General features: G+C 47.7%; 1 protein-coding gene across 3 annotated transcripts in view; it reads left to right on the forward strand.

Moving 5' to 3' along the window:
- The window catches only part of scarb1 (scavenger receptor class B, member 1), a 505970-nt gene that overhangs the window by 397950 nt on the left and 89199 nt on the right, over positions 1-18821 (forward strand). For all 3 annotated transcript variants that reach the window (XM_072509698.1, XM_072509773.1, XM_072510169.1), the window contains 3 exons: positions 2889-2984; positions 3863-3978; positions 12373-12539. In XM_072509698.1, the coding sequence (XP_072365799.1) occupies positions 2889-2984; positions 3863-3978; positions 12373-12539 (379 nt within the window). The remainder of the gene's footprint in view (positions 1-2888; positions 2985-3862; positions 3979-12372; positions 12540-18821) is intronic.

The following is an 18821-nucleotide window of genomic DNA, read 5'->3' on the forward strand; positions in this document are numbered from 1 at the left end:
TCTATAACTCTCCCCAACGCCATACCATTAACTGAGTAGGTCCTGGCCTGATTCGATCTGCCAAAATGCATCACCTCACATTTATCTAAATTAAACTCCATCTGCCATTCGTCGGCCCACTGGCCTAATTGATCAAGATCCCGTTGCAATCCTAGATAACCTTCTTCACTATCCACTATGCCACCAATCTTGGTGTCATCTGCAAACTTACTAACCATGCCTCCTAAATTCTCATCCAAATCATTAATATAAATCACAAATAACAGTGGACCCAGCACCGATCCCTGAGGCACACCACTGGTCACAGGCCTCCAGTTTGAAAAACAACCCTCTACAACCACCCTCTGCCTTCTGTCGTCCAGCCAATTTTGAATCCAATTGGCAACCTCACCCTGGATCCCGTGAGCTTTAACCTTCTGCAACAACCTACCATGCGGTACCTTGTCAAAGGCTTTGCTAAAGTCCATGTAGACAACGTCTACTGCACTACCCTCATCTACCTTCTTGGTCACTCCCTCAAAAAACTCAATCAAATTTGTGAGACATGATTTTCCACGCACAAAGCCATGCTGACTGCCCCGAATCAGTCCTTGCCTCTCTAAATGCTTGTAGATCCTGTCTCTCAGAATACCTTCTAGCAACTTACCTACTACAGACGTTAGGCTCACCGGTCTGTAGTTCCCAGGCTTTTCCCTGCTGCCCTTCTTAAACAAGGGCACAACATTCGCCACTCTCCAATCTTCAGGCACCTCACCTGTGGCTGCCGATGATTCAAATATCTCGGTTAGGGGACCCGCAATTTCCTCCCTAGCCTCCCACAACATCCTGGGATACATTTCATCAGGTCCCGGGGATTTATCTACCTTGATGCGCTTTAAGACTTCCAGCACCTCCTCCTCTGTAATATGCACACTTCTCAAGACATCACTATTTATTTCCCTTAGTTTCCTAACATCCATGCCTTTCTCCACCGTGAATACCGATGAGAAATATTCATTCAGGATCTCACCCAACTCTTGTGGCTCTGCACATAAATGCCCTTGTTGATCCTTAAGAGGCCCTACTCTGTCCCTAGTTACTCTTTTCCCCTTTATGTATCTGTAGAATCTCTTTGGATTCTCCCTTGCATTATTTGCCAAAGCAATTTCATGTCCCCTTTTTGCCCTCCTGATTTCCCTCTTAACTCTATTTCGACAATCTCTATACTCTTCAAGGGATCTACTTGATCCCAGTTGCTTATGTACGTCATATGCCTCCTTCTTCTTTTTGACCAGAGTCTCAATATCTCGAGTCATCCAGGGTTCCCTACTTCTACCAGCCTTGCCCTTCACTCTAAAGGGAATGTGCTTACCCTGCACCCTGGTTAACACATTTTTAAAAGCCTCCCATTTACCAGCCGTCCCTTTGTCTGCCAATAGTCTCCCCCAACCTACCTCTGCAAGTTCCTGTCTGATACCATCAAAATTGGCCTTGCCCCAATTAAGAATTTTAACTCTTGGGCCAGACCTATCATTCTCCATAGCTATCTTAAAACTAATGGAATTATGGTCACTTGTCCCAAAGTGATCCCTCACTAGCACTTCTATCACTTGCCCTTCCTTATTTCCCAAGACGAGGTCAAGTTTTGCCCCCTCTCTAGTCGGTCCATCCACATACTGAATGAGAAATTCCTCCTGAATACATTCAACAAATTTCCCTCCATCCAAGCCCCTAATGCTATGACTGTCCCAGTCAATGTTGGGAAAGTTAAAGTCCCCTACTACTACCACCCTATTATTCTTGCAGCTATCTGTAATCTCCTTACATATTTGCTCCTCAATTTCCCGCTGACTATTTGGGGGCCTGTAGTACAGTCCTACCAAGGTGATCTCTCCCTTCTTATTTTTCAGTTCCACCCATATTCAATAACAAAATCCAATAAACCAAAACCCCTTTCAAGGGCGTGGCGCTACACAGTGTAATCTCACTTCAATGGGACGGGTCCTTTCCCTGAGATCCAGCCTCCAACCAGCAGATTCAAAACTCCTTCCAGAAAGCAACTCTATCTTTAAAGTTACCAAAGCAGTTTGACACGGCCAATGTGCTCTCAGTTCCCTAGAACAGCTTTAATGAAAGCAGGGAAACACCGCTTCTTTCTTCTGCAGTTCAAAACCAACAAAACTGAAACCCAAACACTAAACCTCCTCTCACCTGACAGCCACAGCCCAGCTCCACCCACAAATTACATCACTGAAGCCATGTGGTAAGACAAAACCTTTCTTAAAGGGACACTTACATGACAGTAAAGTATGATTCCGTCAGTATGACTAAGTCAGGTTGCTGCTTGACTAGTCCGTGAGACAGCTCTCCCAACTTTGACACAAGCCCCCAGATGTTAGTAAGGAGAACTTTAAAGGGTGGGTTTACCGTTGTCATGTCCGGTGCCGAGTAGATGCTGTGTGGTCCGCCCGGTTTCTTTCTAGATCTTAGAGGAGACCATCCTGACCGTCATTCTCTGCTTTATTCAAAGTGCTCCACACAACTGTGCTGACCAGAGTCTGTGGGAATGGAAGGATGCAGACTCCATAAGTGCAGACGGTTTTAGTTTATGCAGGTACCATGGTGCGGCGCAGGCTAGGAGGGCCGAAGAGCCTTTTCCTGTGCAGTATTGTTCTTTGTTCTTTGTAATGGAAACTGCTCTGCCTCCTGATCCCACGATGCAGAAAGTGAGCAGATATCCTTGCTGCATTAGAAAATGACATCGCTATTTAGCCCACCTCTAGTAAGCTTCTGCAAAAATAAAATGTCAGAATGTGGAAAAGGCACTTCAAAATTAGTCATTTTTTCTGAATTCTTGTCATGATGTGATTGAATTTTCTGATCTGAAAATTGTTCTGATTCTGTTCCAGTTGAACAACACAGATACTGGATTATTCACAATTAATACAGGAGTTGACGACATTAATAAAGTGCATCAAATTAGTGCCTGGAATGGTCTGAAAAAGGTTAGTCCCTCCCTACAGAACAGTGAGTAAACTTAGAGGGGCAGTGGGAAACCCAGACCCCATCTGACCTCTGTATTCCTTCGATAATATTGACTAAACACCACATTTGAAAGCTTTGTTTTGTATATTAGTAAATGGTAGTTATTATAAGAACATATGGCATTGGAGCAGAAAGCCCATCGAATCTGCTCCACAATTCAATGAGATTATGGCTGCTCTGATTAAATTCTCTACTCACCTTTCTCGCCTTATGCCCATAACCCTGGATTCCCTCACTCATTAAAAATCTGCCTATCTCAGCCTTGAACATACTTAATGCCCCAGCCTCTACAGCTCTCTGCGGTAAAGAATTCCACAGATTCACTCCCCTCAGAGAAAAAATTCCTCCTCATCTCTGTCTGAAATGGGCGACCCTTCACTCTGAGATTCCGCCCTCTGAACCCAGACTCCCCCACAAGAGGAAACATTCTCCCCGCATCAACCCTGCCAAGCCCCCTGTGAATCCTCAATGTCTCAATAAGGTCGCCCCTCATCCTTCTAAGCTCCAGTTTAGAACAAAGAACAAAGAACAAAGAAATGTACAGCCTGGGAACAGGCCCTTCGGCCCTCCAAGCCCGTGCCGACCATGCTGCCCGACTAAACTACAATCTTCTACACTTCCTGGGTCCGTATCCCTCTATTCCCATCCTATTCATGTATTTGTCAAGATGCCCCTTAAATAGCCCCAACCTACTCAACCTCTCCTCCTGACAAACTCCCTCCCTACCCGGGATCGACCGAATGAAGCTTCTCAGGACCACCTTCAATGTCAGTATATCTTTCCTCAGATAAGGTTTCCAAAACTGTTTACTGTTATCAATGCACTTCTGATATTCCAGGTGAACTTCTGGCATTCTGAGCAGTGTAACATGCTGAATGGGACAGCGGGCGAATTGTGGCCTCCATTCATGGATCGATCTGACACATTGAAGTTTTTTAGTCCTGATGCCTGTAGGTACGAAACAAGATATAATCAGTAAACATTTGTGAGACACAAGAAATGACTGTAAACAATATGTTAAATAAAAGGTAACAGTTTCACTACTTTGGCTCTGTCTTCAAAAATGAGGACGCAAATTAGATACCAGAAATGTTGGGGAATGAGGGTTTAGTGAGAGGGAGGAACTGAAGGAGATCAATATCAGTAGAGAAATGGTGTTGGGGAAATTGATGTGATTGAAGGCTGGTAAATCCCCAGGGCCTGAGAATCTACATCCCGGAATACGGAAGGGAGTGGCTTGGGAAATAGTGGGTGCATTGGTGGTCATCTTCCATGCAGGATTCCATAGACTCTGGAACGGTTCCTGCAGATTGGAGGGTGGCTAATGTAACTCCACTGTTTAAAAAGGGAGAAAAACAGGGAATTATAGACCAGTCAGCCTGACGTCAGTCGTGGAAACATTTCCAGAATTCATTCATATCAAAGATTTTATAGCAGAACATTGAGAAAGCAGTGGCAGGATCGGATAGAGTCAGCATGGATTTGTGAAGGGAAAATCATGCTGGAGAAATCTACTGGAATTCTTCAAGGATGTAAAGAGTAGAATTGATGAAGGGGAGCCAGTCGACGTGGTATATGTGGACTTTGAGAATGCTTTTGACAAAGTCCCACATAAGAGATTAGCGTGTAAAACAAAAGCACATGGGATTGGGGGAAATGTACGGAGGTGGATAGAAAACTGGTTGGCAGAGAGGAAACAAAGAGTAGGAATTAACGGGTCTTTTTACAATTTGGCAGGCAGGGTAGATGCAGGAAGGATGTTCCCGATGGTGAGTGTGTCCAGCACCACGAGTCACAGTCTGAGGATACGGGGTAGACTATTGAGGACAGAGATGAGGAGAAATCATTTCACCCAGAGAGTGGTGAGTTCGTGGAATTCATTACCACAGGAAGTAGTTGAGTCCAGAACATTATATTTGTTTGGTTTCAAGGAGCAGTTCGATATAGCATTTAGAGCGAAGGGGATCAAAGGATATGGGGAGAAGGCGGGATCAGCTTGAACTTGATGATCAGCCATGATCATAATGAATGGGGGAGGGGGCTCGAAGGGCCGAATGGCCTCCTCCTGCTCCTATTTTCTGTTTCTATGTTTTACTGTGCCATGGGTGCCATGGTGGCACAGTGGTTAGCACTGCTGCCTCACAGCTCCAGGGTCCCAGGTTCGATTCCCGGCTTGGGTCACTGTCTGTGCGGAGTCTGCACGTCCTCCCCGTGTCTGCGTGGGTTTCCTCCGGGTGTCCGGTTTCCTCCCACAGTCCAAAGTCGAGCAGGTTAGGAGGGGTTAAGGGGCTAGGGCAGGGGAGTGGGCCTGGGTAGGGTACACGTTTGGAGGGGCAGCCCAAACTCGATGGGCTGAAAGGACTCCTTCTGTAAATTCCATGATGGTCAGATTCATTCATAATGTAAAGAGGGCCGAGAAATGGAAAGCACAAAATGCGACCAAATTATTTAAGAAAGGAGGGGGAGAAAACTGTTGTTATAGCGACACCGTCATCTGACATCAGTCATGTGGGAAATGCGAGAATTTATTATTCAGGAGTAAAAGGCACTTAAACTGTCTCAATCTGATTTAAGCAGAATCACAATTGAATTCTGAAGGGGTCTGCCCCACCCCCCCCCATGGGGGTCAGCACTGGGTGAGGGTCCCTCCTGTTTGTTTCCAGGTCATTCCCTTATTTCCCCTCTCAGTTATTTTTGCCGTTACTATTTTGATCCATTGCTGAATGATGAACCTGTGACTTTAACTCAAACAAAGCCTCTCGAACGTGGCCTGTGCCTTTAATCTGAGCAGAAGCCTGCACTGTTCTTGGACTGACGTCAGTGATGACTCAGATTGATCAATGTGGCTGGTGGCCAATGAATGAGTCCAGGAGGACCCTGCCCGGTAACAGGTGATGTCATAAATATTCACAGCACGGAAACAGGCCCTTCGGCCCGGCTTGTCCATGCCGCCCAGTTTCTATCACTAAGCTGGTCCCACTTGCCCACATTTGGCCCACATCCCTCTATACCCACCCTGCCCATGTAACTGTCTAAATTGTATCCGTCTCTGCCACTGCCTCTGGCAGCCCGTTCCAGACACTCACCACCCTCTGTGTGAAGAAATTTCCCCTCTGGTCTCCTTTGTATCTCTCCCCTCTCACCTTAAACCTATGGCCTCTCGTTCTAGACTCCTCTGCCTTTGGGAAAAGATGTTGACTATCTACCTTATCTATGCCCCTCATTATTTTATAGATCTCTATAAGATCACCCCTAAGCTTCCTACGCTGTGGGGAAAAAAGTCCCAGTCTATCCAGCCTCTCCTTATAACTCAAACCATCGAGTCCTGGTAACATCCTAGTAAATCTCTTCTGCACTCTTTCTAATTTAACAATATCCTTTCTATAATAGGGTGACCAGAACTGAACACAGTATTCCATGTGTGGTTTTACCAATGGGCAGCACTGTGGCATGGTGGTTAGCACAATTGCTTCACAGCTCCAGGGTCCCAGGTTCGATTCCGGCTTGGGTCACTGTCTGTGCGGAGTCTGCACATCCTCCCCGTGTGTGCGTGGGTTTCCTCCGGGTGCTCCGGTTTCCTCCCACAGTCCAAAGATGTGCAGGTTAGGTGGATAGGCCATGATAAATTGCCCTTAGTGTCCAAAATTGCCCTTAGTGTTGGGTGGGGTTACTGGGTTATGGGGATCGGGTGGAGGTGTTGACCTTGGGTAGGGTGCTCTTTCCAAGAGCCGGTGCAGTCTTGATGGGCGGAATGGCCTCCTTCAGCACTGTAAATTCTATGTTAATCTATGTTAACGTCTTGTACAACTTCAACAAGACGTCCCAACTCCTGTATTCAATATTCTGATCAATGAAACCTAGCATGCCGAATGCCTTCTTCACCACCCTGTCCACCTGCAACTCCACCTTCTAGGAGCTAGGAACCTGTACCCCTAGATCTCTTTGTTCTGTAACTCTCCCCAACTCCCTCCCATTAACTGAGTAGGTCCTGCCCTGATTTGATCGACCAGAATACATCACCTCACATTATCCAAATTAGACTCCATTGATTGGATATCACCTCACTGGAATGTTTCTCACAGCCACCAGGTTCCATTGTAATTTCACTTTCCATTGTGTGGGCTGGATGTGGGAATCGAACCACCTCACTCCAGGAATATCCAGTTAATTCTCACCAAAAGGCTGCTGTGAGATTGTGGTAACTCTCTCTCTCTCTCCAGAATTGGCTGCCCACAATCTGATAACTCTCTCCAACAACAGGCTGATGTGAAGCGAGGGGCCACTCCTGGGAAAGCTGGGAGTCAGATACCAGCAAAGACGATCAGGACAGGCGGCACACCGCAATCCTGGAAATCAGTGGGCGGATGTCGGAATATGTGGTTTTCCTGCGACTCTTCAATTGGATAGGGATTAAAATTTTGCATCGTGATCATCGCCTCACAATACCAGGGGCCATCCAATTTCACTCTTGTTACGTCTCTTTCATTCTCCACAGATGCTGCCCAATTGGACTGTGCTTGCCGTGTTTACAATGTATTTGATGTGTTTGTGCTCTGTTTGCCATGTTTGGGCTGTGTTTGGACTGTGTTTGCCGTGTTTAAGAACATAAGAACATCAGAACTAGGAGCAGGAGGAGGCCATCTGGCCCCTCGAACCTGCTCCACCATTCAATGAGATCATGGCTGATCTTTTGTGGACTCAGCTCCACTTTCCGGCCCGAACACCATAACCCTTAATCCCTTTATTCTTCAAAAAACAATCTATCTTTATCTTAAAAACATTTAATGAAAGAGCCTCTACTGCTTCACTGGGCAAGGAATTCCATAGATTCACAACCCTTTGGGTGAAGAAGTTCCTCCTAAACTCAGTCCTAAATCTACTTCCCCTTATTTTGAGGCTATGCCCCCTAGTTCTGCTTTCACCCGCCAGTGGAAACAACCTGCCCGCATCTATCCTATCTATTCCCTTCATAATCTTATATGTTTCTATAAGATCCCCCCTCATCCTTCTAAATTCCAACGAGTACAGTCCCAGTCTACTCAACCTCTCCTCGTAATCCAACCCCTTCAGCTCTGGGATTAACCTAGTGAATCTCCTCTGCACACCCTCCAGCGCCAGTACGTCCTTTCTCAAGTAAGGAGACCAAAACTGAACACAATACTCCAGGTGTGGCCTCACTAACACATTATACAATTGCAGCAGAACCTCCCTAGTCTTAAACTCCATCCCTCTAGCAATGAAGGACAAAATTCCATTTGCCTTCTTAATCACCTGTTGCACCTGTAAAACAACTTTTTGCGACTCATACACTAGCACACCCAGGTCTCTCTGCACAGCAGCATGTTTTAATATTTTATCATTTAAATGATAATCCCTTTTGCTGTTATTCCTACCAAAATGGATAACCTCACATTTGTCAACATTGTATTCCATCTGCCAGACCCTAGCCCATTCACTTAGCCTATCCAAATCCCTCTGCAGACTTCCAGTATCCTCTGCACTTTTTGCTTTACCACTCATCTTCGTGTCGGCTGCAAACTTGGACACGTTTCACTTGGTCCCCAACTCCAAATCATCTATGTAAATTGTGAACAGTTGTGGGCCCAACACTGATCCCTGAGGGACACCACTAGCTACTGATTGCCAACCAGAGAAACACCCATTAATTCCCACTCTTTGCTTTCTATTAATTAACCAATCCTCTATCCATGCTACTACTTTCCCCTTAATGCCATGCATCTTTATCTTATGCAGCAACCTTTTGTGTGGCACCTTGTCAAAGGCTTTCTGGAAATCCAGATATACCACATCCATTGGCTCCCCGTTATCTACCGCACTGGTAATTTCCACAAAAAATTCCACTAAATTAGTTAGGCACGACCTGCCCTTTATGAACCCATGCTGCGTCTGCCCAATGGGACAATTTCCATCCAGATGCCTCGCTATTTCTTCCTTGATGATAGATTCCAGCATCTTCCCTACTACCGAAGTTAAGCTCACTGGCCTATAATTCCCCGCTTTCTGCCTACCTCCTTTTTTAAACAGTGGTGTCACGTTTGCTAATTTCCAATCCGCCGGGACCAACCCAGAGTCTAGTGAATTTTGGTAAATTATCACTAGTGCATTTGCAATTTCCCTAGCCATCTCTTTTCGCACTCTGGGATGCATTCCATCAGGGCCAGGAGATTTGTCTACCTTTAGCCCCATTAGCTTGCCCATCACTACCTCCTTAGTGATAACAATCCTCTCAAGGTCCTCACCTGTCATAGCCTCATTTCTATCCGTCACAGGCATGTTATTTGTGTCTTCCACTGTGAAGACCGACCCAAAAAACCTGTTCAGTTCCTCAGCCATTTCCTCATCTCCCATTATTAAATCTCCCTTCTCATCCTCTAAAGGACCAATATTTACTTTAGCCAATCTTTTTTGTTTTATATATTTGTAGAAACTTTTACTGTCTGTTTTTATATTCTGAGCAAGTTTACTCTCATAATCTATCTTACTCTTCTTTATAGCTTTTCTAGTAGCTTTCTGTTGCCCCCTAAAGATTTCCCAGTCCTCTAGTCTCCCACTGATCTTTGCTACTTTGTATGTTTTTTCCTTCAATTTGATACTCTCCCTTATTTCCTCAGATATCCACGGTCGATTTTCCCTCTTTCTGTCGTCCTTCCTTTTTGTTGGTATAAACCTTTGCTGAGCACTGTGAAAAATCACTTGGAATGTCCTCCACTGTTCCTCAACTATTTCACCATAAAGTCTTTGCTCCCAGTCTACCTTAGCTAGTTCTTCTCTCATTCCATTGTAATCTCCTTTGTTTAAGCACAAAACACTAGTGTTTGATTTTACCTTCTCATCCTCCATCTGTATTTTAAATTCCACCATATTGTGATCGCTCCTTCCGAGAGGATGCCTAACTATGAGATCATGAATCAATCCTGTCTCATTGCATAGGACCAGATCTAGGACCGCTTGTTCCCTCGTAGGTTCCATTACATACTGTTCTAGGAAACTATCGCGGATACATTCCATAAACTCCTCCTCAAGGCTGCCTTGACCGACCTGGTTAAATAAATCGACATGTAGATTAAAATCCCCCATGATAACTGCTGTACCATTTCTACATGCATCTGTTATTTCTTTGTTTATTGCCTGCCCTACCATAATGTTACTATTTGGTGGCCTATAGATTACTCCTATCAGTGACTTTTTCGCCTTACTATTCTTGATTTCCACCCAAATGGATTCAACCTTATCCTCCATAGCACCGATGTCATCCCTTACTGTTGCCCGGATGTCATCCTTAAATAACAGAGCTACACCACCACTTACCATCCACTCTGTCCTTCCGAATAGTTTGATACCCTCGGATATTTAACTCCCAGTCGTGACCATCCTTTAACCATGTTTCAGTAATGGCCACTAAATCATAGTCATTCACGATGATTTGCGCCATCAACTCATTTACCTTATTCCGAATACTACGAGCATTCAGGTAAAGTACACTTACGTTGGCTTTTTTACCTCTGTTGAAACTTAACACCTCGATCAGTAACCTCTCCTAAGTTATTTTTCATCTTAACCTTTCTCCTAATTTTCCTTGTCGTTGAACCCATATCTTCCTGTAACAACCTGCCGCGTCGCTTACCATTAATGTTTTCACTTCCCGTTTTATTCCTTTTAGTATTCCTGGTCCTATTCACTGAGCTCCCCTCAGTCACTGTACCTTGTACTGTCGCCCTTTTTGATTTTTGACCATGGCTTCTCTGCCTCACACTTTCCCCCTTACTGCCTTTTATTTCTGTCCCTGTTTTACTACCTTCCAACTTCCTGCATCGGGTCCCACCTCCCTGCCACATTAGTTTAAACCCTCCCCAACCGCTCTAGCAAATCGCCCCCCTAGGGCATCAGTTCCAGTCCTGCCCAGGTCCCACCTCCCCCAGAACCGGTCCCAATGCTCCAGGAATCTGTAACCTTCCCCGACACCATCCCTTCAGCCACGTATTCATCCTATATATCCTGTCTATCTACTCTGACTAGCACGTGGCACTGGGAGTAATCCTGAGATCACTACCTTCGAGGTCCGATTTCTTAACTTCCTTCCTGGCTCCCTGTATTCTGCTTTTAGGACCTCATCCCTTTTTTTTACCTATGTCGTTTGTACCGATGTGTACCATGACCACTGGCTGTTCACCCTCCCCCTCTAGAATGTCCTGTACATGCTCCGAGACATCCTTGACCCTAGCACCAGGGAGGCAACACACCATCCTGGAGTCTCGTTTGCGGCCACAGAAACGCCTGCCTATTCCGCTTACAATTGAATCCCCGATAACTATTGCACTGTCACACTTATCCCCCCTCCCCTCTGCAGCAGAACCAACCGCGGTGCCACAACTTTGGCTGTTGCTGTTTTCCCTGAGAGGCCATTCCCCTCAACAGTATCCCAAGCGGTATATCTGTTCTGCAGGGGAATGGCCACAGGCGATTCCTGCACTAGCTGCCTCTCTCTCTTGCTCTGTCTGGTAGTCACCCATTCCCTTCCTGCCTGCGGAGCCTGAGCCTGCGGTGTGACAGCCTCTCTCTCCGTGATATCCACGATGCTCTCCGACTCGCGGGTGCTCCACAGTGTCTCCAGCCGCCGCTCCAGCTCCGAAACTCGAGCTTCTATGTTTGCCATGTTTGGGCTGTGTTTGGACTGTGTTTGCCGTGTTTGGGCTGTGTTTGGACTGTGTTGCCGTGTTTGGACTGTGTTTGGACTGTGTTTGCCGTGTTTGGGCTGTGTTTGGACTGTGTTGCCGTGTTTGGACTGTGTTTGGACTGTGTTTGCCGTGTTTGGGCTGTGTTTGGACTGTGTTGCCGTGTTTGGACTGTGTTTGCCGTGTTTGGGCTGTGTTTGGACTGTGTTGCTGTGTTTGGACTGTGTTTGCCGTGTTTGGACTGTGTTTGCCGTGTTTGGGCTGTGTTTGGACTGTGTTGCTGTGTTTGGACTGTGTTTGCCGTGTTGTGTAATTTATTGAACGATTGTCACTTTGAAACACAAAACCACACACGTCAGCAAACAGGCACTGGCACACTGGTTGGCACTGGCACACTGGTTGGCACTGGCACACTGGTTGGCACTGGCACACTGGTTGGCACTGGCACACTGGTTGGCACTGGCACACTGGTTGGCACTGGCACACTGGTTGGCACTGGCACACTGGTTGGCACTGGCACACTGGTTGGCACTGGCACACTGGTTGGCACTGGCACACTGGTTGGCACTGGCACGCTCGTTCATTATTTAATTTTGCAATTCTAAAATTGGCAGGAAATTGATTCTTAGACAGTTTTACTTTTAAATTTGAACAGGTCATTGGAGTTAATTTACCAGCGATCAGGCAGGAGCTATGGGTTACCTTCTTTCCGATATGTTGCTCCGAAGACGATGTTTGCGAACGGGACAGTGTATCCCCCGAATGAAGGCTTCTGTCCTTGCAGAGAGTCCGGGGTGCTGAATGTCAGCACGTGCAGAGACAGTGAGTATAGAAACCTGTATAATGTACAGTTAAAAAATAAAACCAACTGGATACAAGAAATCATATTCGTACTTCAACTTTTCCACAGTGATTAGCACAGCTGCCTCACATATCCAGGGTCCCAGGTTCAATTCCTGGTTTGGGTCACTGTCTGTGTGGAGTCTGCATGCTCTCCCCATGTCTGCGTGGGTTTCCTCCGGGTGCTCCGGTTTCCTCCCACAGTCCAAAGACGTGCAGGTTAGGTGGATTGGCCATGATCAACTGCCCTTAGTGCTCAGGGATGTACAGGAAAGGCTGAGGGACTTGAGGCTGTTTTCGTTAGAGAGAAGAAGGTTAAGAGGTGACTTAATTGAGGCATACAAGATGATCAGAGGATTAGATAGGGTGGACAGTGAGGGCCTTTTTCATCGGATGGTGATGTCTAGCATGAGGGGATATAGCTTTAAATTGAGGGGAGATAGATATAGGACAGATGTCAGAGGTAGGTTCTTTACTCAGAGAGTAGTAAGGGCGTGGAATACCCTGCCTGCAACAGTAGTGGACTCGCCAACACTAAGGGCATTCAAATGGTCATTGGATAGACATATGGACGATAAGCGAATAGTGTAGATGGGCTTTAGAGTAGTTTCACAGGTCGGCGCAACATCGAGGGCCAAAGGGCCTGTACTGCGCTGTAATGTTCTATGTTCTATTATCTCAGACACTATCACCTCAGTTGGGCACATTAATGAAGAGGGTCCTGGTACACTCTCCGGTGCGCACCACACAGGCGTTCACTGGTACAGCAGATGGAGGTAGGAGCAGCCGAGGGGCCGAATGGTAGGAGGGCAGAGCGGCCCCAGCAACCAGCGGCCGCCCAGAAGGGTCCCGGGTTTCTGGAACATCCAGTTTAAACTAATGTGGCAGGGGGATGGGAACCGATGCATGGATAGAGGATTGGTTAATTAATAGAAAGCAAAGAGTGGGGATTAATGGGTGTTTCTCTGGTTGGCAATCAGTAGCTAGTGGTGTCCCTCAGGGATCAGTGTTGGGCCCACAATTGTTCACAATTTACATAGATGATTTGGAGTTGGGGACCAAGGGCAATGTGTCCAAGTTTGCAGACGACACTAAGATAAGTGGTAAAGCAAAAAGTGCAGAGGATACCGGAAGTCTGCAGAGGGATTTGGATAGGCTAAGTGAATGGGCTAGGGTCGGGCAGATGGAATACAATGTTGACAAATGTGAGGTTATCCATTTTGATAGGAATAACAGCAAAAGGGATTATTATTTAAATGATAAAATATTAAAACATGCTGCTGTGCAGAGAGACCTGGGTGTGCTAGTGCATGAGTCGCAAAAAGTTGGTTTTCAGGTGCAACAGGTGATTAAGAAGGCAAATGGAATTTTGTCCTTCATTGCTAGAGGGATGGAGTTTAAGACTAGGGAGGTTCTGCTGCAATTGTATAAGGTGTTAGTGAGGCCACACCTGGAGTATTTTGTTCAGTTTTGGTCTCCTTACTTGAGAAAGGACGTACTGGCACTGGAGGGTGTGCAGAGGAGATTCACTAGGTTAATCCCAGAGCTGAAGGGGTTGGATTACGAGGAGAGGTTGAGTAGACTGGGACTGTACTCGTTGGAATTTAGAAGGATGAGGGGGGATCTTATAGAAACATATAAAATTATGAAGGGAATCGATAGGATAGATGCGGGCAGGTTGTTTCCACTGGCGGGTGAAAGCAGAACTAGGGGGCATAGCCTCAAAATACGGGGAAGTAGATTTAGGACTGAGTTTAGGAGGAACTTCTTCACCCAAAGGGTTGTGAATCTATGGAATTCCTTGCCCAGTGAAGCAGTAGAGGCTCCTTCATTAAATGTTTTTGAGATAAAGATAGATAGTTTTTTGAAGAATAAAGGGATTAAGGGTTATGGTGTTCGGGCCGGAAAGTGGAGCTGAGTCCACAAAAGATCAGCCATGATCTCATTGAATAGCGGAGCAGGCTCGAGGGGCCAGATGGCCTACTCCTGCTCCTAGTTCTTATCTTCTTATGTTCTTATGTTCACCCTCAGTGCCGGTGCAGTCGGAGACCCAGGGACTACAGGATGGGTTGACGGCCGGCTTCCAGCACCTGCAGGGGGTTGGGGGTGGGGATGGGGTGGGGGTGGGGATGGGGTTGGGGATGGGGGTGGGGGCGGGGATGGGGGCGGGGATGGGGATGGGGTGGGGTGGGATGGGGTGGGGATGGGGTGGGATGGGGTGGGGGTGGGGATGGGGATGGGGTTGGGGATGGGGTTGGGGATGGGGGTGGGGATGGGGTTGGGGATGGGGGTGGGGATGGGGTGGAGATGGGGGTGAGGGTGGGGATGGGGATGGGGTTGGGGATGGGGGTGGGGATGGGGTGGGGATGGGGCTGGGGATGGGGTGGGATGGGGTGGGGATGGGGTGGGATGGGGTGGGGGTGGGGTTGGGGATGGGGTGGGGGAGGGGGTGGGGATGGGGGTGGGGGTGAGGTTGGGGATGGCGTGGGGGTGGGGGTGGGTTTGGGGTGGGATGGGGGTGGGGATGGGGTGGGGATGGGGTGGGGGAGGGGGTGGGGATGGGGGTGGGGGTGAGGTTGGGGATGGGGAGGGGGTGGGGGTGGGTTTGGGGATGGGGTGGGGAGGGGGTTGGGATGGGGGTGGGGGTGAGGTTGGGGATGTGGGTGGGGATGGGGGTGGGGATGGGGTGGGATGGGGGTGGGGATGGGGTCGGGATGGGGGTGGGGGTGGGGTTGGGGATGGGGTGGGGGAGGGGATGGGGAGGGGGTGGGGGTGAGGTTGGGGATGGGGGTGGGGCTGGGTTTGGGGATGGGGTGGGGATGGGGTGGGGATGGGGGTGGGGGTGGGGATGGGGGAGGGGTGGGGATGGGGGTGGGGTGGGGTTGGGGATGGGGTGGGGATGGGGGTAGGAGTCGGGGTGGGGATGGGTGTGGGTTGGGGATGGGGGTGGGGATGGGGTTGGGGGTGGGGGTGGGGATGGGGGTGTGGATGGGGTGGGGGTGGGGGTGAGGGTGTGGATGGGGTGAGGGTGGGGATGGGGTGGGGGTGGGGGTGGGGGTGGGGATGGGGGTGTGGATGGGGATGGGGTGGGGGTGGTAGTCGGGGTGGGGATGGAGATGGGGTGGGGTTGGGTTTGTGGATCGGGGTGGGGGTGGGGTGTGTTTGCGTCACTACCGGAGGAGGTATCTGGAACGTATGAGGAGGTGAAAAATCCATCTTAAGTGCATATGAGCTCGTGCCTGAAGCTCACAGACTAAGGTTTAGAAATTTAAGGAAAGAATTTGGTCAAACATACATGGAGTTTGAAAGGCTCAAACAGAGTAATTTTGATAGGTGGATAAGGACTTTGAAAATAGACCAAACGTACGAAGCTCTCAGAGAAATTATACTTTTGGAGGAGTTTAAAAATTCAATTCCTGATGTAGTGAGAACTCATAGAACATAGAACATAGAACATAGAACGATACAGCGCAGTACAGGCCCTTCGGCCCACGATGTTGCACCGAAACAAAAGCCATCTAACCTACACTATGCCATTATCATCCATATGTTTATCCAATAAACTTTTAAATGCCCTCAATGTTGGCGAGTTCACTACTGTAGCAGGTAGGGCATTCCACGTCCTCACTACTCTTTGCGTAAAGAACCTACCTCTGACCTCTGTCCTATATCTATTACCCCTCAGTTTAAAGTTATGTCCCCTCGTGCCAGCCATTTCCATCCGCGGGAGAAGGCTCTCACTGTCCACCCTATCTAACCCCCTGATCATTTTGTATGCCTCTATCAAGTCTCCTCTTAACCTTCTTCTCTCTAACGAAAACAACCTCAAGTCCATCAGCCTTTCCTCATAAGATTTTCCCTCCATACCAGGCAACATCCTGGTAAATCTCCTCTGCACCCGCTCCAAAGCCTCCACGTCCTTCCGAAAATGAGGTGACCAGAACTGTACGCAATACTCCAAATGCGGCCGTACCAGAGTTCTGTACAGCTGCAACATGACCTCATGACTCCGGAACTCAATCCCTCTACCAATAAAGGCCAACATTCCATAGGCCTTCTTCACAACCCTATCAACCTGGGTGGCAACTTTCAGGGATCTATGTACATGGACACATAGATCCCTCTGTCATCCACACTTCCAAGAACTTTACCATTAGCCAAATATTCCGCATTCCTGTTATTCCTTCCAAAGTGAATCACCTCACACTTCTCTACATTAAACTCCATTTGCCACCTTTCAGCCCAGCTCTGCAGCTTATCTATGTCCCTCTGTAACCTGCTACATCCTTCCACACTATCGACAACACCACCGACTTTAGTATCGTCTGCAAATTTACTCACCCACCCTTCTGCGCCCTCCTCTAGGTCATTTATAAAAATGACAAACAGCAACGGCCCCAGAACAGATCCTTGTGGTACGCCACTTGTAACTGAACTCCATTCTGAACATTTCCCATCAACCACCACCCTCTGTCTTCTTTCAGCTAGCCAATTTCTGATCCACATCTCTAAATCACCCTCAATGCCCAGCCTCCGTATTTTCTGCAATAGCCTACCGTGGGGAACCTTATCAAACGCTTTGCTGAAATCCATATACACCACATCAACTGCTCTACCCTCGTCTACCTGTTCAGTCACCTTCTGAAAGAACTCAATAAGGTTTGTGAGGCATGACCTACCCTTCACAAAGCTATGCTGACTATCCCTAATCATATTATTCCTATCTAGATGATTATAAATCTTGTCTCTTATAATCCCCTCCAAGACTTTACCCACAACAGACGTGAGGCTCACCGGTCTATAGTTGCCGGGGTTGTCTCTACTCCCCTTCTAGAACAAAGGGACCACATTTGCTATCCTCCAGTCCTCTGGCACTATTCCTGTAGCCAATGATGACATGAAAATCAAAGCCAAAGGCTCAGCAATCTCTTCCCTGGCCTCCCAGAGAATCCTAGGATAAATCCCATCGGGCCCCGGGGACTTATCTATTTTCAGCCTGTCCAGAATTGCCAACACCTCTTCCCTACGTACCTCAATGCCATCTATTCTAATAGCCTGGGTCTCAGCATTCTCCTCCACAACATTATCTTTTTCCTGAGTGAATGCTGACGAAAAATATTCATTTAGTATCTCGCCTATCTCTTCAGACTCCACACACAACTTCCCATCCCTGTCCTTGACTGGCCCTACTCTTACCCTAGTCATTCTTTTATTCCTGACATACCTATAGAAAGCTTTTGGGTTTTCCTTGATCCTTCCTGCCAAATACTTCTCATGTCCCCTCCTTGCTCGTCTTAGCTCTCTCTTTAGATCCTTCCTCGCTACCTTGTAACTCTCCATCGCCCCAACTGAAACTTCAAACCTCATCTTCACATAGGCCTCCTTCTTCCTCTTAACAAGAGATTCAACTTCTTTGGTAAACCACGGTTCCCTCGCTCGACACCTTCCTCCCTGCCTGACCGGTACGTACTTATCAAGAACACTCAGTAGCTGTTCCTTGAACAAGCTCCACATATCCAGTGTGCCCAACACTTGCAGCCTACTTCTCCAACCTACCCCTCCCAAGTCATGTCTAATGGCATCATAATTGCCCTTCCCCCAGCTATAACTCTTGCCCTGCGGTGTTTCCTTATCCCTTTCCATCACTAACGTAAACGTCACCGAATTGTGTTCACTGTCCCCAAAGTGCTCTCCTACCTCCAAATCCAACACCTGGCCTGGTTCATTACCCAAAACCAAATCCAATGTGGCCTCGCCTCTTGTTGGCCTGTCAACATATTGTGTCAGGAAACCCTCTTGCACACACTGTACAAAAAACGACCCATCTAATGTACACGGACTATATCTTTTCCAGTCAATATTTGGAAAGTTAAAGTCTCCCATAATAACTACCCTGTTACTTTCGCTCTTATCCAGGATCATCCTCGCCATCCTTTCCTCTACATCCCTAGAACTATTTGGAGGCCGATAGAAAACTCCCAACAGGGTGACCTCTCCTTTCCTGTTTCTAACCTCAGCCCCTACTACCTCGGAAGAGTCCCCATCTAGCATCCTCTCCGCCACCGTAATACTGTTCTTGACTAGCAGCGCCACACCTCCCTCTCTTTTGCCTCCTTCTCTGAGCTTACTAAAACACCTAAACCCCGGAACCTGCAACAACCATTCCTGTCCCTGCTCTATCCATGTCTCCGAAATGGCCACAACATCGAAGTCCCAGGTACCAACCCATGCTGCCAGTCCCCCTACCTTATTTCGTATACTCCT

Source organism: Scyliorhinus torazame, chromosome 1, assembly GCF_047496885.1.
Source record: "Scyliorhinus torazame isolate Kashiwa2021f chromosome 1, sScyTor2.1, whole genome shotgun sequence".
Classification (NCBI taxonomy): domain Eukaryota; kingdom Metazoa; phylum Chordata; class Chondrichthyes; order Carcharhiniformes; family Scyliorhinidae; genus Scyliorhinus; species Scyliorhinus torazame.